Consider the following 24,276-nt stretch of genomic DNA (forward strand, 5'->3'; position numbering starts at 1 on the left):
GTTGCTCTTTGTTACCTTATGCTTATGTGCAGCTCTTTCTTGAAATCCCTTTTTCTCCACAGGTTTTGTGGTGGGTTGATCTTGGATGTCAAAAGAAAGGCTCCTCACTACCTTTCTGACTACACAGACGCTGTCAGTCTGCAGTGTCTAGCCTCATTTCTCTTCCTCTACTGCGCCTGCATGTCCCCTGTGATCACCTTTGGAGGACTCTTGGGTGAGGCTACAGAGGGGCGTGTGGTAAGATCATTGTTATTTTTTTCCTTGAGCCTTTATAAACACGCCCCAAAAGCATCTCTTTACATTCAAGAACAATATACACAATCATCTGCACACCGCATCAAACTCAAAGCCTTTGAAACCAATAGATGAATGAAGGAATTTGAAGGATTTGATCTCATCAAAATTTTTCTTTAAGCACCATCACCGGGTCAAAGCTCACATGTCCTCCTTTATTTAGTTTTATGACAAAAATGGTATTACCTTGAGAGACAGTTGGATCCTCCAGACCACATTCATGAATTCACATTCATGCATCTCCAGCTATGTGCTGGTAGCCCATAGTCAGATTGGATAAATGACCAGTTTATTGGTGCTTCCGGCCAAAAGTGCACAGCTACAGATGTTCTTTATATGCAGTGAGATGTATTTTTAACACATATCCAAAGCAGTTTCAAAACAGTTTCTAACGATGACTTTACTGATGCTTCTGTGTAGCAAAGGTTTTTATTGGACACAGGCACTGCCAAAGCTCTTTGGTTTTTTCCCCCAGCCAAGCCTCACTTATGTTGTCTGACTTCCTGTTGGCTCCTTGCATGTGTGAACAGGATAAAGTTGGCGTTATAGCTTATACTCCACCATGATAGTAAATGCTGATTTAAAGACTAGAACACTCCAAATACAACATGTGTTTGACTAAATGAATCAGAGCATTATTGCGTGTGTTTCCAGAGTGCTATCGAATCCTTATTCGGGGCTTCCATGACTGGAATAGCCTACTCTCTTTTTGCCGGGCAGCCTCTCACCATCCTGGGCAGCACAGGGCCTGTTCTTGTCTTTGAGAAGATCCTCTTTAAGTTCTGCAAGTAGGCTATTCACTACACCTTTGTGCTTTTATTTATACAATAATGTTTCTGTTTATTTGATAGGTGTGTGTGTGTTTTATGCTTCAGTTGAAATGTCATATTGAATTATGTATCCTGCTTTTCTGCCACTGCTATGTTTTTCTGTGTTTTTTTGTGTCTGTCAGGGAATACGGGCTCTCCTACCTCTCCCTGAGGACCTGTATTGGCCTGTGGACAGCCTTCTTCTGTCTGCTGCTGGTGGCCACGGATGCCAGCTCGCTTGTCTGTTACATCACACGCTTCACCGAGGAAGCTTTTGCTGCACTGATCTGCATTATCTTCATCTATGAGGCCCTGGAGAAGCTACTTCACCTGGGGGTGCATTACCCCATCAACAAGAACAACAACCTTCAGAAACTCACGTTGTACTCGTACGTACATTTTAGTTACAGCCCATGCACGGTGTGCTTAACTCAGCACATTTACTCACATGTGCTCAAGTCTTTTGCTGTGTCAAGAAACGGCAGATGGTGCAGCACTGTATCTGGCATGCTGTTCATTTTTTTCAGACATGGATTGTGCTTTATGATGAATAATCCCATGTTGAGTGTGTGTCAGGATGGATCATCGTGCTTTAAGCTGGCTAGTGGCTATGTCAAGCCAAAAGCTCCTTCTGTGAGTTTCCATTCTGGTGTAGTGGACAGCAGGGTAGGCTGACATTTAGTTTCGATAAATGCCAGCAGAATGAGTTAAGCTAAGAAAAATGTTACCAACAAGTCCACACAGTGTTTTTATGACATATTATGAGTGAAACAAGCAGTCAGTGAGGCTCAAGCATTTTCACCTTGAGAAACTCTAGTGTAACACTAACAATCACAAAAACATAACAAATCCAAGGAACCAATCTCACCAAGTTTTAGACTTAGACTAGCTTGTCAGAGCATTCAGTCCAGAAGAAAGTTTATTTAATGTGATGAATCATTTAAAAGATGAACCAGGTTCCAGGTATGAAAAGTGAAGCCATTTCAATTTCATTTGAAATTGGAATGGCTTCACTTTTCAGTTTCAATTTTATTTTATTTATACAGCCCTAAATCACAACAACGGTCACCTCAAGGAACTTCATATTGTAAGGTAGATCCTACAATAATACATACAGAGAAAAACCCAACAATCATGAGCAAGCACTTTTCCTGTTAAAACTCCCTTTTAACAGGAAGAAACCTCCAGCAGAACCAGGCTAAGGGAGGGGCGGGGCCATCTGCTGTGATCGGTTGGGGTGAGAGAAGGAAGACAGGATAAAGACATGCTGTGTAAGAGAGACAGAGATTAATAACAAGTATGATATGGTGCAGAGACGTCTATTAACACATAGTGAGTGAGAAATGTGACTGAAGAAGAAATACTCAATGCATCATGGGAATCCCCCAGCAGTCTACACCTGTTGCAGCATAACTAAGGGAGGATTCAGGGTCACCTGATCCAGCCCTAACTATATGCTTTAGCAAAAAGGAAAGTTTTAAGCCTAATTTTAAAAGTAGAGATAGTGTCTGTCTCCTGAATCCAAACTGGAAGCTGGTTCCACAGAAGAGGGGCCTGAAAACTGAAGGCTCTGCCTCCCATTCTACTTTTAAATACACTAGGAACAACAAGTAAGCCTGCAGTGTGAGAGTGAAGTGCTGTAATGGAGTGATATGGTACTACAAGGTCATTAAGATATGTAGAAGTCTGTACAAAGAAAACATCTAATTCTAAATGAATTTATGATACCTGTAAACACTTTTCTTGGTTTCTAGTTTCAGGTCTTTTAATAGAGATGATATTCATTTTGTAACTTATGACCACATTTAGTTAAAAAATTCAACCGGTTTGATGCGTTTTATATTAGGTCAAGGGTCAGTGGTGGAGGGCTGGGCAATAGGAGATAATTTGTGTATGCTTGGATGTGTACAGTTACATCTCAGCCATTTTAAGCTGTAAAAGTATTTATCCATTTGTTTTATCTTTAGTATTTTACTCATCTTCTTAAATAGAAAGATATTGATATTAATGTCCTATTCTACATTTGCTTTGCTATGTCATATAAAAGGGACTAAAGATTAATTTCATTCAATCCTTTAGTTGACTTTAAGGTCTAGAAAGGCTTTATTTTCTTTAAGAACAAATCATGGCCTCCTCTGCTAGGTGGCGCCAGAACATATTAAATACAAATACACAAAATACACAGCCACCGCTAATGAACTGCAGATAGAGTGTATTTATCTTGGCCTGTTGTATTTACTCAAGAAAACTGAATCTATTTATCCTCCTCCTATAGATGTTCTTGTGTGGAACCTAGGGACCCCAGCAATGAGACTCTGCACTTCTGGGAGGAGAGAAACATCACTGCTTCCCAGGTCAACTGGACCATGCTGGAGGTCACGGTAAGAATAAAAATTATAGCAAAACACTTGCATACATACATATATATGTATATGTCTGAAATAATGCCTGATGCAGAGGAGAAGAAAGGCCGGACCTAGACAGAAACTGCTCATTCAGCAATGAAACATAACACCAAACATGTTGTGTTGTACTCAGCCCTTACTTTGTTACACAAACATAATAAGACTAGGTAGGGATTAGGATCATGTGGGCAGTATTTTATGGTATCTAGCTGTGCAAAATGAGGGTGTAGATGCAGTGTAAGGAATGATGTCACTTATCAGTCACGCTGGTGGCAGCGCGCTGCACCACTCCTACGCATGTTAGATGTGGCAGTCAGGTGAGGCCTCTGCTGTATGCAAGTGATGAATCATGCACTACAGGGATAGTAAAGAAAATGAGCAGTGAATGTGTCTGACTTTTGGTAGTCAGAATTTTCTAATTCATTAATGACACTGACATCCATCATTGCCATTATCCCCACTGTCATTCTAATCATTTTTTATTGGCATCATTATCCCTGCTTTCCTCCTTCTCCTGCTCACACCCTGTTTCTCACCACCACCGCCATCATCATCATCATCATCACTGTGTCCTCTGGGGTCAGTAGGAGTGCGAGATGTTGCACGGGGAGTTTGAGGGGAGCGCTTGTGGTCCCCATGGCCCGTACATCCCTGACGTCCTCTTCTGGTGCGTGGTCCTGTTCTTCTCCACTGTCTTTATGTCTGCTTTTCTCAAGGAGTTCAAGACAAGCCGGTACTTTCCAACCAAGGTACATATGTTTTATCCAATTTATTTAAAATGTTTGTATTTGGTAGCTTATGCTGCCATCAGTTGGTTGTGCTAGGACACAGTATTTGTGGAAAATCTATGTGCAGTTTCTATGATTCATCAATGCGATGATGTGCATGTGTGGCCTGATGCTGCCACACTCATCTGTACTGTCCTGGCGCCACCTTGTGGTGATAAGTGCTGCACTGTAGTCTGGATAGACAGGGGTGCACATAAGTGGTCCGCAGGTGCGCATTAGCTGTCAAAATAAAAAACGTGCACAAGATAAGAAGTTGCAACGTGCGTTTGCGTACATAAGATTTTCTGGAGGAGGACAGACTCTTAAAGATGTCGAAGAATCAAGCTCCTTTAAGCAATTACTTTGGTGTTCCTCCACCTCCAAAGAAATGTCAGAAGGAGTCCGAACCGCAAAAGAAGTGCGTATTCTCGGAAAAGTGGTTGCAGGAGGTGAGCTGGCTTCAAACAAATGATGAACGCACACAGATGGGGTGCAGAATATGCCGTGAAAATCCCACTCTAGCGGACAAAAACAGTGCCTTTTATATGTACGCGAGCGCACATTGCAACTTCTTATCTGGTGCGCGTCTTTTATTTTGACAGCGAATGCGCACCTGCGGACCACTTATGTGCACCCATGTGGATAGAGGTCAAAAATAAGATGAAAGAGCTGAACTCTGTAGTGATAGAGTTAATTAATTAATTTAATGTAAGAAAACAAGCCTTACCGATTGTCAAAACAGAACTTGAGCCATTATAATGAGACCCTTTAAAATATATAGACAAGAAGTAATGTTTCTCATTCTAGATAAAGCTATAGAGACCACATGTTCCAAAAACAGCATAAACAGCATCTAGTTAGCACAGTATGTTGTACTGTATGCAGATCTTAGTTTTTGTAACATACTTCTTCTGTCTAAAGATTGTGTGTCTTGTTTCCTTTAGGTGCGGGCCATCATCAGCGACTTTGCAGTCTTCATTACCATCCTCACTATGGTGTTAGTAGATTATGCCCTGGGTATCCCCTCACCTAAATTACAGGTTCCCAACAAGTTCAAAGTAAGTCCACATGAATCTCACACAAGCTGCTGTTTACATCAAAATGTATTGCACAATTTTTCTGTTTCATAACATTTAAGCACGCAATTTTTGCACAAATCTTGCAGAGATACAGAGAGCACTGATCCCCCATTAGCTTCACTGTAGGGTGAGGAGTAAAGGCACAGGAAAACATGTATAAAACAGTATCAGAATGTTTAGATTTAGATTTGGATTCAACAGCCATGTTAGAGGGGCTGCTGAAGTTATTAGACTGAATGGAAAAGTACGGCTGTGCATCATTAGCATAGCAAAGGTACAAGATGTCCTTGAAACTGTTCAGTAGATGACCCTGGGGTAACATAAGATATAAAGTGAAATCAGAATTGGTACGAGGATTGTCTCCTGAGGGACCTCAAATATGAGGGGCAGATATGAGGACATACACCTGTTCCTATTCCTCCTTGCAAAAAGGAGCACCTCCAATTCTACAGCCCTGTCCAGCTCTCCTAGACTAACTCCAGTCTCCTGGAATCTCCTCCATTCTCTTGAGACTGTGCTGGGAGATACAATAAACCTTCTGACAATGGTGTGTATTGGTGTGCCATCCAAGGGATTGGAGTACCTGTGAAACCTGTGTAGGATCCGGTATGTTACCAGTAATGATACCAATCCTGGCCAAATAGGAAACTAGTGTAAAAACATGCAGAAAATATATAACTTATATTAGCAGTGAACATCAAAGCTCCCTAATTAAATGTAATAATAGTCTAACAATAATGAATTAGAAGGGAAATTTAGAAATAATGAGGAAATATGTATTTTTGATTTATTAAAACGTTTCAAATTCTTCATGATTATTATTATTTTTAAATGTTCTTTTTGCCATTACCCTTAGCCAACCAGGGATGATCGTGGCTGGATTGTCAACCCTGTGGGGCCCAACCCCTGGTGGACCACAATTATCACCTTCATCCCTGCTCTGCTCTGCACCATTCTCATCTTTATGGACCAGCAGATCACAGCTGTCATCATCAACAGGAAGGAACACAAACTAAAGGTATTTCATTGGATATGTTCACCATGGTGTGTGAAAGTGATTTTAAATGTGGTCAATACAATTAATTCCTACAAGCCCCAGTGTGCTGTTTTTTAGTTTTCTAACCTTTGCTTTTCCTGAAGTGGGTCAGTAAGCTAAATCTAAATATCTAAATCACACTTTCCTTGATCCAACCCTACAGAAAGGCTGTGGCTATCACCTGGACCTGTTTGTGGTGGGGGTGATGCTTGGTGTGTGCTCAGTAATGGGCTTGCCATGGTTCGTGGCTGCCACTGTGCTCTCCATCTCCCACGTGAATAGCCTGAAGCTGGAGTCAGAGTGCTCGGCCCCTGGAGAGCAGCCCAAGTTCTTGGGAATCCGAGAGCAGCGCTTCACTGGCCTCATGATCTTTACTCTGATGGGCTGTTCCGTCTTCATGACCTCCGTGCTGAAGGTAGGGGATAAACACCTATACTTATACTTATCAGAGATTTCTGGATCTCAGAAAGACTTTTTATTTCTTCAGTTCTTAATACTTTTAACAATATATAAAAAAAATAACAGATAATTTATCAAAGGACCTATTTTAAATAATATTTTTAGGCACTTTGCTACTAGCAACCTGTTACAAGAACATATAATGTTGTATAATTTTGTTGAATCTATGAAACATTTCACCATTTGACTATTTGTTTGCATTAACAAAGGGACTCCCAAAGAGCTTTTAGCAGAAAACTAGTCACATCTCTAGTGTGTCCATAAAAAATATTTGAGGAAATTAGACAAGTGGACAGTGACAAGCCTAAAACAAACTACCTACTGCAAGTAAATAGCGTCTGAAACTCGTGTCCTTAACAATTCCTTTCTGTTCACTTTAGTCATCTCTCCATGTATTGTCCTTTTTTAAACTCCTTTAAGTCTGTCATCTCTCCATGTTTATTTTTTGTCTGTGTCAAGTTTTGTGTCTTAGTCTCTGTGTGCGTGTATACTTCCTGTTTTATTTTGACAGTCTAATCTTGTGTGTGCTATGTTTAATTTTGCTTTCCTTGCCTCATTACTTAGATTCAGTTCAGCTGTGTTTTTTCCTCACTGTGTGTTGTCTCTACTTTTTCTAATCACCTGCTTGTGTATATATTATCTCAGTCTCCCTTTGTCTATTGTCAGAGCATCAGTCAACTTCCCCTTGTGTCGCCTAGCTTTCTGTTAGCAAGAGTTTTTGGTTTCCTTTTGTATTTTATGTCTTACCTTTATTTTGTGCTTCGACCACCAGGCTAAATAAATTGCTTGCTTTTGTTTACTCCAGCTTGCCTCCGCGGGTCTGTGTTTGAGTCATCACATTCCTCAATATACTGTATGATCTGCGTACTCCGCAGACCATGACAGAATCAGTGGTTACTTTCATATCAGATTATACAGACTGAGTGGACAACCAACCTTGGCAAGGGGGCATTTGGCTCAACTCAGTGTTTGCATAAATGCCCTTTTTTTGTTAATAAAGCAATCACTTATGTGAACAGTTGTGTTTAGAGTGACACAAGCTACGTCTACAAAACAGTGGTTAAGTTAGAATGAAATCACTAGAGATGGACCGATCCGATATTACGTATCGGTATCGGTCCAATACTGACCTAAATTACTGGATCGGATATCGGAGAGAAATAAAAAATGTAATCCGATCCATTAAATATCAAAAAAGCACCTCACAAAACTTGCGACACGGCGTAACTCGGCTCATAACTGTAGCACGTCGGAGCAGTGTGCTCACGTGATAGAGCGGCTGTGTGTATTAGTAGCCTCGCTACCAAACCAGCATTTCATCTCCGAGGAAGTTATCCCAGAGAGAAGTAAAGCAAGTGTGTAAGTTCATCTCTGAATGTTTGTAAAGCATTCCCGCGTTAAGCTTAACAACCGATAGATGGAGCGTCTGCCTCTCTCTCTCCCTCCCTCTCCTGCTGCTACTTCAATCGTGAAACTGATCAATGATCAGCTGATAGGGTTTTCTGTCGTGAGTCCGTCTCTCTTTCTTTTCTTTTTTTTGGCCCACTTTGCACCAGAAAGAGGAAACCAGCGGCTGAACAACAGCAGAACGTTTAAGTTTGATAAGCTGTTGTTAGAATTTATTTAATATTACTTTCTAGACCAGGATCCTTTTCTACGTAGCTGACAGCTGGTAACTGTGCAGGGGCGGATCTAGCAAAGTTTAGCCAGGGGGGCCGATAGGGCATGAACAGGGAAAAGGGGGGTACAGAGACATACTTTTCTTTCTTATTCTCATTTAAAATATCTAGCTTTTAATAAATAATTATCTGAATCTTACACCCAAAGTTTTAATCTGATGTAAAATGTATAGAAGTGCATTACTGTATATAGTAACTGTTATGTCTAATATACCCTAGTAAGCTATACTACTTTTTCCTTTGGGAAGGTACCATCTGTGCAGTCTGCAATTCTGTTGAAGAAAGATGTTGAATCCATTTAATTATTCTGGAAAAATAATTTATTTCTGTACATTTCTTTTTCACACTGCATCAAATTATAGATGATTACGTCGATTAAGCATCATGAGGTGGAGGGTGGGGGGTGGTTCCCTATTTTTTTTTGCTGGGAGTTTGCAACCCTATTAGTTAGGTTGCCTAATATTTCTGCTAAGTACTCTTTAAAATACCAGAATAGGGAGGATGGTGCAGGTTTAAGTTTATTAGATTGATCAGTGTTGCTGAACTATGAAATATTTTGGGTGCAGTGTATTTTTTACATACAGGTATACAGTGTTGGGGAGTAACGGAATACATGTACCGCCGTTACGTATTTAGAATACAAAATATGAGTAACTGTATTCCGTTACAGTTACCGTTTAAAAAGGTGGTATTCAGAATACAGTTACTTTGGTGAAATAAATGGATTACACGGCGGTACTTTCCTGTTTCATATTCTCGCGGGTCAGGACTGTTTGGGTTTGTTTGACAGCTACGTTCTGTTGTTCCAGGCGGCAGCGTTACGGTTGCCATGGTTACAGGGTGACGCGCTCTCTCGCTGCGTGTTTCCTGGGTGAGAGAGCGCTTTTTTGTTGTTGTTGTTGTTGTGCTAAGCTAAAAGGCAGAATGCTACAGGCATGGCCCTAAAGAATGTAGCCTCATGGGCAGTGTAGTCCGTGCTGCAGCGAGAATGGACTGCCATACACGTTATGTGTCTGTGAGCGAGGGAGGGAGAGAAAGGAAAGTCCGAGCTGTCACGGAGCAAAAACGGGAGCTGGAAGCATGTAAATATAATAATAACCACAGCAGCCAAGAAGAGTGCCTGACGAGCCCAGCTGTAAGTAAGCTATTAAGACTCGACTGTACGCTGTATTCGTGTTTTCCTCCGAAACAATAAGTTCCGTTGGAGCAGCCTTTCAACGCCCCTCTCTGTCTCTGGCAAGCAAAGTTGACCCAGACAACAAAGTAAAGCTATTTTTCGGCTACCAGCCCGACACGGAACCCACCGTATTAGTCAGAGGTCCCTTTACTACGGTTCGGAGCCGCGGACCTTCAGTAACAGTAATAAATCACAGCAATAGTACATTCACGTAGTTGTAAACAGCATGATAATATATTAAGTAATCCAAAGTATTCAGAATACGTTACTCTCATTGAGTAACGTAACGGAATACGTTACAGAATACATTTTGGGGCATGTATTCAGTATTCTGTAATGGAATACATTTTAAAAGTAACCTTCCCAACACTGCAGGTATAACAGAATAGCTTTAGTGTTGTTGTTTATTTAAACTTGAGTATGAACTTATACAAAATGCAGCAAGATATTAAAAAAACAGTTTTATTGATTAAAAAACACACTATATCGGATTCATATCGGAATCGGCAGATATCCAAATTTATGATATCGGTATCGGTCATAAAAAAGTGGTATCGTGCCATCTCTAGAAATCACATCATAATTGGTAAGGAATTACAACCATATGATTGCATGGTTACATTTCTCTAGCACGCTCTTATAGAAATGTATCCACAGTTGCAAAGTACAAAAAAAATATCAGACTGGAACAGCCAGGGATCAAACCACCAACCTTCTAATTAGTTGATGAGCTGCTCTACCTTCTGAACTACAGATAAAAATGTCTAGCAAACAAAACAGGAGAAATGTTTTCTGTAACCGCTGACATGGATGAATAAGTTCACCATCTAACAGGAAAGACTTTAACAGTTCTAAGTTTTTACTCATACTGGAAATGCTTTTCTGTCTGTACGCAGTTTATTCCCATGCCTGTGTTATATGGCGTCTTTCTTTACATGGGGGCTTCCTCACTCAGAGGTATTCAGGTGAGCTAAAGCATGACCATGGTATTTTCTGTTGGAAGAAATAATCCAGAAAAGCTTTGAAGGAAAATTCTAATTTTTTCTTTGTATCTGTGCAGTTCTTTGACCGTCTGAAGCTGTTTGGCATGCCTGCCAAACATCAGCCAGACTTCATCTACCTTCGTCACGTCCCTTTGAGGAAGGTCCACCTTTTTACTATCATCCAGCTAAGCTGCTTGGTCCTCCTCTGGGTCATCAAGACCTCTAAAGCTGCCATTGTTTTCCCCATGATGGTAACCCAAGTGTGCTTGTATATGCACGTGTGTTTGTACACCTAATGAATATGATGGCTTGACATCAGTCTGTTTCTCTTGTTCCAGGTCTTGGCCCTAGTGTTTATTCGTAAATTGCTGGACTTCATTTTCACCAAGAGAGAGCTGAGCTGGCTGGATGACCTGATGCCAGAGTGGAAGAAGAAGAAACTAGAAGATGCTGCACAAGAGGTGCAGTAAGAGAGCACTGTTTAGAGGACTTGGATGATCTTCAAATTTCTGCCACTGCAATAGATTTTTCTCTTCCCACAGGAGGAACACAGCATAATTGCAGAGGAGGAAGGCATTGTACAAGTGCCACTTGAGGGACACTACAAGTAAGTCTTTCGGATATTTAATTCTATTCTGTGTTTTGTGTTTTACCTAAGCTGTTTTGTCTGTCAACCAAAACTCACACATGCGGATATTTGTGAGTTCATTCTTAGCTCTAGCTCAGACGTATGTGTGGTTTAAGTGCTTGTGCTACTTTAGTGAAAACCTCATACAGTCAATAAAATAATGTCCTTTTCTCTGCTGGTTTGAAGGAGTGACCCAGCCACAGTAAACATCACTGATGAGATGTCCAAAGGGTCCTTTGGGAATGTGTGGAAGAGTGTGAACCCTGCTGAGAGTGCTAAAAAGGAACAAAGTGCTAAAAGGTTAGCCACATATTTGCATTATTAAGACTTCCAGATCTCCCATACAAAGAGAGCTAATACTGGATGTTGATCCAGATCATAAGTAGGCTTCTGATCTTAAGGTTGTGAAAGCAGCAAGCACAGGTGTTTATTATTCAGGAATACTGACTTTTTCCAAGAAGCTGACAAGCTAGTATGTTTGTTTAGGAGCAGTCCTGCCCTTGTAGATTTCCCACTGAGCAGACTAACATAGAATTTCCTGCCTGCCTTTCTCATTTCATCCCACCCCTAAGCTCCCCTTCCTAACCTCTCAGAAGCTGATATCCCAAAGGTAAGCAGTTCAGAGGTGACCCCTTCAGCATGGAGAGTCTCATCCTAAGTGTTATTGCATGATAAACATGTGCTGCAAATTATGATTTGGGTGATGGAAGATGTATCTGGATGTTATTCATTCATGCTTTCTTGATGTCAAATGTGACCTTGGCATGCTAATTGCAAATAGTTAATAGCACTGGGTCTAATTTACTAGTCACTATAATCTGTGTTTTAAGGGAAGACTGCTGAACCTTTTTGAGATAAATTTGCATGCATGCATGCCACCGAAATTCTCTTTTTGTATCACTTTTGTTGGGTTTACATTTTCTTTTTTCCCCCATGCAGTTCCAAAAGCAACGAAAAGCGTCACAAACGGCGAAGGCATGACAAGAGCTTGGACAGGGAGACAAGTTTGTGATGACACATACTGGGAAAGCCACTGTGCTGTCAACCAGTAAATCAACAAGTATACCGTGCCACACTCAGCCACCTTTGTACTGTGCTACACTGTGTTTTTTCGTCACGTAAGTCTATGTGCAAGTCGTGTGAAACAAAGAAAATTTATTAGAAACCGTATTAATGAGAGGAAACTGAGACACATCTGTGTTTTTCTTTTCTGTGTATATCAGTGTTTGGTGATACCAGCAACCGAAGGATGCCAGAATTATGACACCTGCAGTAACTGCTGTGTCTATGGGCCAATTACGGAAAAATTTTAAAGAATTTTTAAACTTTATTTTATTTGTATTTTGTATGTTTTTATATTTTTCCAACAACTACAAGTTATCCTTTTAACAAAGTTGCAGCGAACCACTAAAGAATTGATTCTATGTGGGACATTGTTTACTTCACGACATTCTCCGTGGAGCATTTAATGCCGCTGTTGTATTTAGCGCCTCATAATAGACTGAAAAAAAAGTAGATATTTGCCAATATAAATCTGTAGTACTGGTATCTAAAAGAGTTGGCTATATAGCAAATCTAGTAATTTTTTGGACGCATTAAATATACATTTTATATATTAAATATATCTAAATGTTTTTGTGACAGTGACCACTCATCATTTCCCACTCTTTTCCATTCCTATCAGGTATAAATGTCTCCTTCTCCTCTAGTATGAAGCATTTCCCAAGAAACTCCCCAGAAATTTGACTTTGAAATTTGTTTCTGAGAGTCACATGGAGTGACTGACCTAAAGAGATTGCTAAATATGAAGCTAAATCCAGCAGCTAGTTAACTTAGCTTAGCATAGACAGCGTAAATGGTGAAATAGCTTCCATTGCTTTGTTTAAAAGTAACCAAGAAAACAAGTGCTAATAGGCACTTTATATCTTACTTCTTAATTCCCTTACTGCAGCGTCCCTCCAACAGAAGACAGAGATGATCGGTATTCCGTTTACCGGCTGTTTATTAAGAACAGTAACACAGGCTACTGTGGGCCGTAGCCTACGCCAAAAAAAACAGGGAAAACGCTCTCTCTAAAATCAAAACAAAAAACCCTGGGCTCTCCTCCCGAACTCGCGCTCCTTTCTTCCGCATACACACAACACACACTCTCTAACTCCCACCCCCCAAACACTCTCAGCCAACCACAAGAATGTTCTCTTACAGACTCTCTGTCATAGGTAGCTGATATAATTGACAGGCTTAACAGCCTCTAGACTATTAAACCTTCAAGGACAATCAGTAAATCACATGGCTGCGGGTGTGTAGCAACTATGCCATAACTGAGTGGCAATTCTGAACATAATAACACCGATTACACAACAATCAAACTAACTTGTAATCCAGTCCGTTACAATATGAAGTGTAAAAATAACATTTTTGATTGGTGTCACTATTACTTGCTAGTGATTGCGCCATATTAATCACTCACTGGAATAGACATATCTATCATTTAATCTGACTCTCAGAAACAAAGCAATTAAATTAAAAAAAATAAAGTATTTTCGGATTTCTTTTGGTGAGATTATTATTTTGGGAGGTAGGGTGGGAGGGGAACCTTTTGGGAAATTAGATTTAGCATGGTAACATAGATTGGGAAATTTTGGTATGTATCGACTTTTTTTCCTCAAATTGGACAATGATGAACTCTTGATCGACTGTACAGTAAAGCGTCATGTTTTCCACTTGCATTCTCTTCGTCATCTTGTCAGTAAGTGTCATCCATGGACATGTAATCTCCTCTCCAAATGACCCTCAGTGTGTTAATATCTGAAGCTAATTATTTCTTTAAAAAACAAACAAACACCTGCATGCTGATGAAACACTGACTGTCTTGCTGCAGGACTATGGTTCTAGAAATGCAATAATACCTTTTTTTCTGGGAAGGGCAACATGTAATAACAGTAAAGAGTCTTAACAATGTATAATACTTAGAATATTTTGTTCATGTAAAATGTTACTTATATATTACTAGCATTAAGTCAGTGTTCGATTGAAATGTTTCTTGTAGATGTTATTTTCCCATTGTCTAACTGATGGTTCTTAGATGATTTGATTAGAGAAACTAATAATGGGTCAAAATAATAACTGTATCAAATACTTTGACCACTTCTGTGTGGAATTCTGCCTTAAAATTGGTAGTAATAGTTGTGCACTTTCTGTTAGATAATTTAAGTCACCTGTATAAACAATCAGTTCATTCTTCAATTGTTTAATGAGAGAGAGAGAGAGAGAGAGAGAGAGTAAATAAAGATATTAAACTGCAGGACTGTTTATATTTTCTGTGTTGTCTTATACTTACTTTATTTATATTATACTTATTTAATTTTAATTAATTAACCTGAGATTCACTTTCTGTGGGCTAGTTTTCAACTTTCTTTGTGTTTTCAGCTTTGTGTTCATGCCGAAAGGAAAAATTGTATGTGTGTCCTCATTAGGACAGACATTGTATTGGTGTGTTGGGAATGGAGCCTGAGGTTTATATAGCTAACTGGTAAATGTGTGACACTGAGTTTCAGGTCATTTTAGAGAAAGTAATATAACAGGTAGTTATATTACAAGTGGTTACATTGCAAAAAATTACTCTCTCCTGGGAGTAATTAATAAAATACTGTATACTACTTATTTACTAGAGCAGTGTTTCCCAACCACTGTGCCGCAGCACATAGGTGTGCCGTTGAAGATTATCTAGTTCCACCTGATTAGTACTCTAAGCGACGTGAGTAACGGGCAGAACAATTGCATTCTCTTCCACTAGAGGGCGCTAATTATATGGGTTGCCAACTGCCAGTAAAACAGAAGAAGACGAAGAAGAAATCACAGTAGTCATGCTGCAAGATGACGCAGCGCCTAATAAAAATAGATAAATATTTCAAAAGAAAAAGTCAGTTCCTGGAGAAATCTCCGACCCAGATGAAGGCCCTAGCACGAGTAGTGTGATTTTTCTAATGTGAAATATGTGCCGTGGCTCTGAAAGGTTGAGAAACACTGTACTAGACATGTAATGATTATTGGGTAATACAGTAGGCTACTTTTGTGAGTAATGACCTAATCACAGATCACAACAAAGAGGGGAAATACCTTCAACATGCACAAACATTTAACCTAGAGATGTGCAACTTGTATTCAAGTAAAATTCAAAATAGGCGTAAAAGTCCAGTTTTTTGCATTACACTTCGAATTAATGTTATAGTGTAAGTATTCTTTATTTATATCCATTATAATAATTATGGATGTTTTTAATTGATGTTTTTCCATAAATCCAGCAATGAACTTGTAACGTTATTGAAAAGAAAATAACATAACAGCCATTGCCTCATCCATGGTTAAACCAACAACTAATAAAATACCATTGTGAACATTATGAACCCCCTCACCACCCGTCCTTGTTGGAGGACAGTACACTGAACAGACAGCGAAACTGACTTGCAGGGGCAGAACATGGCTTTGATGATGAATTGGTGCTTGTGGGGGGTTGGCAGACATTACTAGGAGAGGATGCTTTAAGTGCTTGTGATTTTGCATAACAGATGTTGACAGATCTCCAAAAGTTGAATCTGTTCATCTGGACGTAGCGTTTGATGGGAGAAACGTTTTGTCACTCATCCAAGTGACTTCTTCAGTCTCAGCTGACTGCAGGTTTCCCCAAACCTTATAAACAGTATATTTGCATAATGACTGAAACCAGCCCACTGAAGGAACAATGGGCTGGGAGGTCAGTTCCTTAATCATAATTGTGCAAATTCCCATGACCATTGATCAACAATCACTGACCAAAACCCACTGATCAAAGAACACTGATCAATGGCCATGAGTACCATTCACAGAGAGTTGGGGAATGGCTGCAATCACAGCATTGTAAGATGGCGAAAGATGTACCCTTAGGCCCCCTCCTCGATTCAGAGATGGTCTTTCCCTTTTCACGTAAATGGCCTCCTTGACTCCGCGCTCAAACCAGCGTTCTTCCCTGTCCAGGATGTGTACATCCTCATCATTGAAAGAGTGTCCACTGGCCTGTAGGTGTAAATAGACTGCAGAGTCCTGGCCTGACGAGGTAGCTCTTCTGTGTTGTGCCATCCGCTTCGCTAGAGGTTGTTTGGTTTCCCCGATGTATAAATCCTGGCAATCCTCCTGGGACTTAACAGCGTACACTATGTTACTCTGTTTGTGTCGGGGGACCCTATCCTTGGGGTGGACCAGTTTTTGGCGCAGCGTATTTTGGGGTTTAAAAGCCACAGAGACCCGGTGTTTAGAAAAAATGCGTCTCAACTGTTCCGATACTCCTGACACATATGGGATCACTACAGGTTTTCGCTTGGGCAGCGGTTGTCCTTCTCTCCTGGATCGGCTGGAGCTTTCTTTAGGTGTCTTTCCAGCTTTGACAAAAGTCCAGCTGGGATAACCACATTTACTCAGGGCCTTCTTGATGTGCTGTTCTTCTGCCTCCCTGGCCGCTGTGTCAGTGGGGATGGTGTTCACTCTGTGTTGTAGCGTCCTGATGACACCCAGTTTGTGCTCCAGTGGATGATGAGAGTCAAACCTTAGATACTGATCCGTATGCGTAGGTTTACGGTACACGTCAGCTTTTAGATGTCCCCCATTACTGATGGAAATCTCACAGTCTAAGAAGGCTAACCTGACACTTTTCATATCCTCCCTGGTGAATTTGATGTGTTGGTCCACCGAGTTAATGTGATCCGTGAAATGTAGTATGTCCTGAGATTTGATTTTCACCCAGGTGTCATCCACATACCTGAACCAATGGCTTGGTGGTGTTCCAGGGTAGGATAGCAAAGCCCTCTTTTCCACTTCTTCCATGTACAAATTGGCCACGATGGGTGAAACTGGGGAGCCCATGGCACACCCATGTTTCTGCCTGTAGAACTGACCCTTGTATGTGAAGTAGGTGGAATGAAGACACAGTTCCAAAAGCAAACACACTTGGTCGATGCTGAGAGTGGTCCTGTTGCTGAGGTTGGTGTCATCCTGTAATCTCTTACGGACCACCTCCAACGCTTCCGTGACTGGGATGCAAGTGAAGAGAGATGTAACGTCGTACGAGACCATGGTTTCATCTGCCTCCATGATGACATCTCTCACCTTCTCAACAAAATCCAGGGTGTTCTGGATGTGGTGTTCAGAGCTGCCCACCAGCGGGTTGAGGATCGCAGCCAGAAACTTGGAGATGTTATAGGTGACAGAGTTGATCATGCAGACAATCGGTCTTAAAGGTGCACCCTGCTTATGTATTTTCGGTAAACCATACAGACTTGGTGTAGACTCCCCTGGGTACAGCCTGTGGTATGAGGTCCGGTCAATAACCTTGTCTTGTTCTAACTGCTTCAGACAGTCTATCACCCTCTTCCTGTAGCCACTTCCTGGGTCTCGTTTCAGGGGCTCATAAGTATTTTCATCACTGAGTAGTGATAAAATCTTCTCATGATAGTCTTTCTGGTTAAGCAATACTGTGCACCTACCCTTGTCTGCCGGAAGGATGATAATGTTGTTGTCATCACTAAGTGATGTGAGTGCCTTCCTCTCCTCCATGGTGATGTTGGCTGCTGGGGGCTTTGCATTGCTGAGACAGGCTGAAACTTTCGTCCGTAGTTGCTCTGCTTCCACTTCTGCAATATTGTTGTTACGAATTGCTGTTTCTGTGGCTGTGATCAGCTCCACTAGCGGGATTTGTCTCGGTGTGACGGCAAAATTCAACCCTTTAGCAAGGATGTTTTTCTCTGTTTGGGTGAGCTGTCTGTCAGACAAATTCTTCACCCACTTGTCCACATCCTCCGTGTCGCATCCTTGTCTCTTCTGGCCACTGAGGACACTCTCCGTATTTTGCAGTGGTTTCCGACGTACAACAAGTAAGTCAAACTTCCTTTGTTGCCTGGTCTTAGACTTCTTGTGCTGTACTAGACGAGCCTTCTCAGTGAAGTCAAACACCTTTTTAAGAGTATTCTCAGTATTCTCATCTAAAAGCATTGTCAGTCTCCGTCGGATCCGCTCCTCTTTCGCCATCTTACAATGCTGTGATTACAGCCATTCCCCAACTCTCTGTGAATGGTACTCATGGCCATTGATCAGTCTTCTTTGATCAGTGGGTTTTGGTCAGTGATTGTTGATCAATGGTCATGGGAATTTGCATAATTATGATTAAGGAACTGACCTCACAGCCCATTGTTCCTTCAGTGGGCTGGTTTCAGTCATTATGCAAATATACTGTTTATAAGGTTTGGGGAAACCTGCAGTCAGCTGAGACTGAAGAAGTCACTTGGATGAGTGACGAAACGTTTCTCCCATCAAACGCTACGTCCAGATGAACAGATTCAACTTTTGGAGATTTACTTTCCTGGATGATTGAGAATGCATCAAGATGTTGACAGATGTTTAATATCTCTGCATCTGCTGATTTGACTTTTGCACACATTACATATCACTTTGGTTTTGTCTGCAGCACTGACTGTAAAATGCTTCCACACAGAACTTGAGTTTTTTGGCTGGTGGAGGACCAAGAGATGGCTCAGCAGCAGCAACACTCTTTTCTATTTGGTTGCCCAAATCCATGTGGGGAGTTTCAGCCAAGTTAATGAGTGATGGGAAGCTATGCTAAGGTTAACTAGCCTATAGCCTACATCTTGCTCTCTGCAAAAGACAAAGTAACTTAAGCGTACCATATAACTCCCACAAGTACATTCAATTCGACACAACTACACACCTTTTTAACCTAACATTAAGGTTACGCTGTCAACAGCCTATTGTCTAAATTACCGAGCTAACAGAGCTACGTAAACAGAGCGAACATGAGAGCACCCGTCATTAATGCAGCGCAATGGAATAAACTCCCGATCTTCGCGAAAGTGATAAACTGTGTCCGGAACCAAGTTAAAATACAAAAAAAAATCTATTCAATAATAATAGTGATGCAGTTCAGTCTTTTTTCGCTCAGCCGAGCCTCTCTGTTGCTGTTTTGAGCAGCCCGTGTCAATCACCTCTTTCACATGTCACTCACTCATCCGCTCATGCACTGCGGTCTCATAAGGAAACTCAGCTTTTTTGATATAAAGTTTTCCCTTGTTCCTGAATACAAATATTTTTTAAAGTATTTGTTCGAAATAAGTATTCGTAAAAAAACACGTTATTTGTGCCTGTCCGAATACTGTATTCGGGTTCAGCTCCACCCCTAATTTGACCACAGTTAATTTGCATGAATGTTGATTTTCGATGTGCTGCTTGGATATGATGCTTAGCAATAGTGGTGACTCTTAAAGCTAGTCAGTGAGAACCCGGTGAGAATCGATAACAAATTTGAAACTTGTAATGGCTTCAGCACCCCTGCACCTTGCCCACATGGATGTTAAAGGTGAGTAAGCAGCACACTCAAGGACATTTAAATCTGTTAACAGTATTGTCCTATGTCCGTTTCTCCGTCTTTGACCTCAGGAGCACCATGTTTTTGGCCTGAAAGGGAGACATACAGTAAAGACAACCCTGCGCTACCAATAAATTACTACCTATTGCTTGCGTGACATGTTTGATAAATACATAATAAATTCATGGTAACAGAAGTGGTAAAGGTATTAAGTCTGTGAAAGAACAGTCAAAAATCTGTCTTAACACATTAATAATGGTGAAGACAAAAACATTCTTTGGAATTTGATTATTAAGCTGTTAGCTAAGCAAGCCCCCCATAATATGAGCAATCCACTTACCAGTCACTTCAGTCGTTTACACCTTGCTGGAACAGTGTTACACTCCGTGTTGCCTTCAGAACTGCCTTAATTCCTTGTGATTGAAAAAATTCCTCAGGGTGTTTGGTCCATATTGACACGGTAGATGGTGGAAGCAGCCAGAAGAAGATGGCTACATTTTGGCCATAAAAAGATGAACACAGTACTCAGGTTTGCTCTGGCAGTTGAGTGATCCTAAATTTGTACCAAGGGACACAAAGTGGCAAAGGCACTATGGATCCATACTTTCATGTTTATGTCTAATTCTGACACTACCATCCAAACGTTAGAGCAGATCAATCAAGATTCATCAGACCAGTCAATGTTTTTTCCAGTCTTTGTTGTCCAATTTTGGTTAGCCCGTGTGAAATTTAGCCTTTGTATCCTGTTTTAATTGACCAGAGTAGCACTGGGTGTGGTCCCCAAACCCAGTTCTGAGGCTGGGTTTGGGGATGTTCTGCATTGTTACATTATGTTTTGATACTTGAGCTACTGTTTTCTTTTAATTCCAACAGTTCTCACAGACACAATTATCCTTATACTTTCTTTACAAGATTTTGAAGTGGGTACAAAATGTACAGCTTGTACGAACTCACACAAATCAAGCATTATTACAGATTAAACCACTTCTTCATGCCTTTCATTGTGCTGACTGTTTTTCTGTTCATTTTTTAAAAATGGTTTTGCAGGTTGGACTGTTCCTTGGAAAAAATAAGCTCTCTAGATGTGTCATTTTATGTTCTAGTTCAGTATTATAAGAATTACAATACTGTGATAATTAGTTTTAATACTTAAATACTTTTAAAGTGTTTTTGTCTCAATATTTTTTTTATTTAATTTTACTTAATTAACCTTTAAATACAAATGTTTCGCAGCATTTACCGGTGCATGTTTACATGAATAAAGAATCCAGATCCTTCCTCAACCGCATATCTATACATTTCTATGAAGTTCATCTTTGTAATATAAAACAGGACTGAAGCTGAAAAAACAGTGACTGAAAACTTTATTTTGCAGAGCAGAATATTAATATAATGACAATCATAAACTAGATGTGCTTTCCATAGGCCTACCTGAGATTGAGCGTTTTTGTGTTCATGTTAAAAATATAGAAAATAATTTAAAATTGTAAAATTGAATTTCTTCTTTTGTGTAATGTATATTCTACGGAAGAGTATTTTATATGTTTTGTGTCTTTGCCTTACATTCACAAAAAAGTAAAAAAGAAAAACTTAAATATAGTTTTGACAATACATCATGCAAAGCAGAATGGCTTTCAATTCCTCCTGTGTATGGCTTTGTTTGCAGCATGCAGGGAGCGACCTGGAGCAGACTCTCATTCATCTGCTTGTCTTTTCTTACTGAAAAGAAAGAAAATTACAATCATGGCAATGCTCAGTCAATAAAAAAGACCTCTAACCTCTAGCATTTGCCGAATCAGCCATGATGATTTGATGTTACCTTTCCCCTGAAGGCTTGGAGGTCATGACCCAGAGTAAATATTCCTTGGCGGCCATGGAATCCAGTACCTTGTTCACATCGCTGGTGAAGCTTCCATCTACGTGCCTCTTGCTGAATGTTTCACCCCATCTTTCCATTTCAGATCTGAGTATGTACACAGGCACACAATGTAAACACTGCCCCCTAAGGGTCAGTAACCCCACAGTACGGAAACCTGACAATTTAGCTGTAAAATTTGATCTGCACTGGAGAAATCATCAGTTTTTCATATGATTATTTTCATCATAAGTGAAAAGATTGTTGTGGTGTAATCATTTCCTAAGTGCTTCATTGTCTCTTTGCATGGTTCATGTCTCATTGCACAGTGTGAGTAAGATATGATCAACACAGTGGAAAAGTTCAGGTGATTTATTTTGGCACAATCACAAGAAACACTAAGGGGAAAAAAAGCAGTGGAAAGGGGAAAAAAGGTTGAAGAAGCAAGAAGAATCAGCTGATTAGCTCAAGTTCTCTGTTTTGCTTTCCCCATCATGGTGGAATCAGACACAAGCAGGCCATTTTAGAAGGTTTGGGTATTGTAGGAGGAGATGCACGCGGAGAAAAGGAGGGCGGCCTACTCTCTTCGGACTTGTCCAGACTTGAGGTTGGCAACAAAGTCTTTGATTGCCTGGTCTTTGAGGAAGGAGCTTACATCACTGGTGAAGGTGCCATCTGCATGTTGCTTCTCGGCAGCACTAAAAAACACAGACACGGACCACTTGATATATGTCTTTTTTATACTATAATATGGAACATATGAGTCAATTATAAAGGTGCTTTCTTATTTGAGGTAGCTTATATTTACACTCCAGTGCTTTTAAATGTAAGATTTTACATTTACAAGTATAAAAGATCAACTCACTAAAGACTGGCTCTGAATTCCTCACAAAATGTGTGGCTTGCTGGGCACATGTGTCAGATGCTTTGGAAATAAGCTGTTTAAGGCCTAAGGAGGCCAATGGACAGGCAAATAGAGAAATACTTCTTTTATTATTATACTTATGACCCCTCTGATTTATCTGCAGAGGCTTTAGAAGGGCCAGGCCCCTAGTTTGAGAGCCAAAATGCATATAAATACATGAGATGTTAGGCTGCTTTTCTTGCATACCCACACTCCTTTACTGCTGCTACTATGTATGCACTATGTTGTATTACGTGTTTCACTTGTACAATTGAACACTACTCTGCTAGTATTCTTAGCTACTTTAAAAGATCAGTTCTAGTGTCTTTTATCACAAATTTCAGAGTGTTTTCACACTGACCCGCTCCTCTTGTTGTTCATCAGCCACCGAACAAAGTCCTGTGCTTTCCTGTCCTCCAGATATTTACTGTAGTCATTTGAGAAAGTTCCCTCTGAATGTCTCTTCATGCTCGACAACTCCACAGGCTCGTCATTTAATGTGTTGTCTGACTCAAAACTGCAAGGGAGAGCAAAGTAGGTACCACTGAAGTGTTTTCCATAGCATATCATATCTCTACATATCTATATAAATCTCTAGGAACACTAGGAGTATAAAAAAGAGAAGTAAAAGAAAGGGGAACCGAAAGGAAGCACTTGATTCTTAAACTTAGCATTGTCATATATAGTACATGTATCCTTTGTCCTTCCCTTTAATCCTACATTATGTATCACTTGTTTCAGGGTCACACTAAAAAGTTAATCAACCATAGGTTCTATGTGTCAGTATCAGGTCATGTAGGAATTTACACTACAATAAAAAACAGTTTTTAATTGCATTTCAGCATAATCTTTAAAGCTTTTTCTTGTTTTTTAATTCAGTTGGAGAGACTTTATCTCATATGCAAAATAAATGAATAATCAGGCATCATTATATCTTAAAGCCCTTATAGTACCTATTTTATTCTAACAGTGCATGTCACTCTCAGACAGCAGACTTATTTGTGGTTCCTAGTGTTTTTAAAAGAGAGCCTTCACCTAGCAGAGCCTTTCTTTTTGACGTATTTTATAGTTGACCTAGCTCTGAATTATGTTTCAATAGGCTCAGGATACTGGGGGGCTTCCCATAATGCACTAAGCATTTCTTTTCCCTCTCTGTTTTGTTATACACCACTACTGTTTAATCATTGTAGGGTCTTTACCTTACAGTATAACTGTTGTTGTGAATCTGTGCTATATAGATAAAATTGAATGGAATTGTTCTTGTGATTTAGTCACAAGAGCAACACAAGGGTGCTAAAAACAGCTTTATCTTAAAGAAGCGTTTCATTGTACCTTAAGCTGTCATCAGCATCATGCAGAGGAACCTGCCAACTGCTCTGGACAAAGCCGAGGACCAGGAGGATGCCAGCCAGGGAGTGAATGCTTTTCATGGTGGTGACCTGTAACAGGGGACAACACACACAAAAAAGAAATAAAACATTCAACCAAACAAAGAAACATTTCCCCCACACAGAAAAAAAAACAAGAAAAAAGAACTTGACGGCGAAAAGTAAAATACCTTCTCCACTGCAACAAGATACAACTCACCTTTTCTTCTTTCTTTCCAAACACCCGCTGTTAGTTCCACTGCTTATTGCTGGTGTCTGCATCTAACCACCCTCTCTCACTTTGCAGCCTTATATATTGAAAGAAGAGCCGCATAGGTGGGTCTTTTTCCCACTCTTAGAGTAACAGTTCCACCTATTACTCTGAACCTATTAGACACACCCATTACACACGGGGCCTGTTGACTGA

At 40.3% G+C, this 24,276-nt stretch overlaps 2 protein-coding genes across 5 annotated transcripts in view; one reads left to right on the forward strand and one right to left on the reverse strand.

The window, feature by feature from the left end:
• The window catches only part of LOC134620619 (sodium-driven chloride bicarbonate exchanger-like), a 58,330-nt gene extending 43,715 nt beyond the window's left edge, over window positions 1–14,615 (forward strand). For 3 of the 4 annotated variants that reach the window (XM_063466845.1, XM_063466846.1, XM_063466847.1), the window contains 14 exons: window positions 63–237; window positions 949–1,082; window positions 1,247–1,492; window positions 3,379–3,484; window positions 4,096–4,257; window positions 5,220–5,333; window positions 6,211–6,372; window positions 6,554–6,805; window positions 10,602–10,670; window positions 10,766–10,939; window positions 11,027–11,149; window positions 11,231–11,295; window positions 11,503–11,616; window positions 12,256–14,615. In XM_063466845.1, coding sequence (XP_063322915.1) covers window positions 63–237; window positions 949–1,082; window positions 1,247–1,492; window positions 3,379–3,484; window positions 4,096–4,257; window positions 5,220–5,333; window positions 6,211–6,372; window positions 6,554–6,805; window positions 10,602–10,670; window positions 10,766–10,939; window positions 11,027–11,149; window positions 11,231–11,295; window positions 11,503–11,616; window positions 12,256–12,328 — 1,969 coding nt within the window. In that variant the 3' untranslated portion in view covers window positions 12,329–14,615. Of the gene's footprint in view, window positions 1–62; window positions 238–948; window positions 1,083–1,246; window positions 1,493–3,378; window positions 3,485–4,095; window positions 4,258–5,219; window positions 5,334–6,210; window positions 6,373–6,553; window positions 6,806–10,601; window positions 10,671–10,765; window positions 10,940–11,026; window positions 11,150–11,230; window positions 11,296–11,502; window positions 11,617–11,888; window positions 11,927–12,255 lie in introns of all 4 variants that reach the window. The other variant, XM_063466848.1, reaches the window with a different exon arrangement.
• A 6,802-nt stretch (window positions 14,616–21,417) lies between these two features.
• Window positions 21,418–24,160, reverse strand: LOC134620803 (glucagon-1-like). The gene is made up of 6 exons (XM_063467104.1): window positions 24,070–24,160; window positions 23,815–23,921; window positions 22,844–22,999; window positions 22,160–22,276; window positions 21,543–21,686; window positions 21,418–21,442 (listed from the first exon to the last, which is right to left on the reverse strand). Exons 2-6 carry the CDS (start codon window positions 23,910–23,912, stop codon window positions 21,418–21,420), a joined length of 540 nt encoding a protein of 179 aa, XP_063323174.1. The 5' UTR covers window positions 23,913–23,921; window positions 24,070–24,160.
• Window positions 24,161–24,276: the final 116 nt, after the last annotated feature.

The sequence above is a fragment of the Pelmatolapia mariae genome, linkage group LG23 (assembly GCF_036321145.2).
Source record: "Pelmatolapia mariae isolate MD_Pm_ZW linkage group LG23, Pm_UMD_F_2, whole genome shotgun sequence".
NCBI lineage: Eukaryota > Metazoa > Chordata > Actinopteri > Cichliformes > Cichlidae > Pelmatolapia > Pelmatolapia mariae.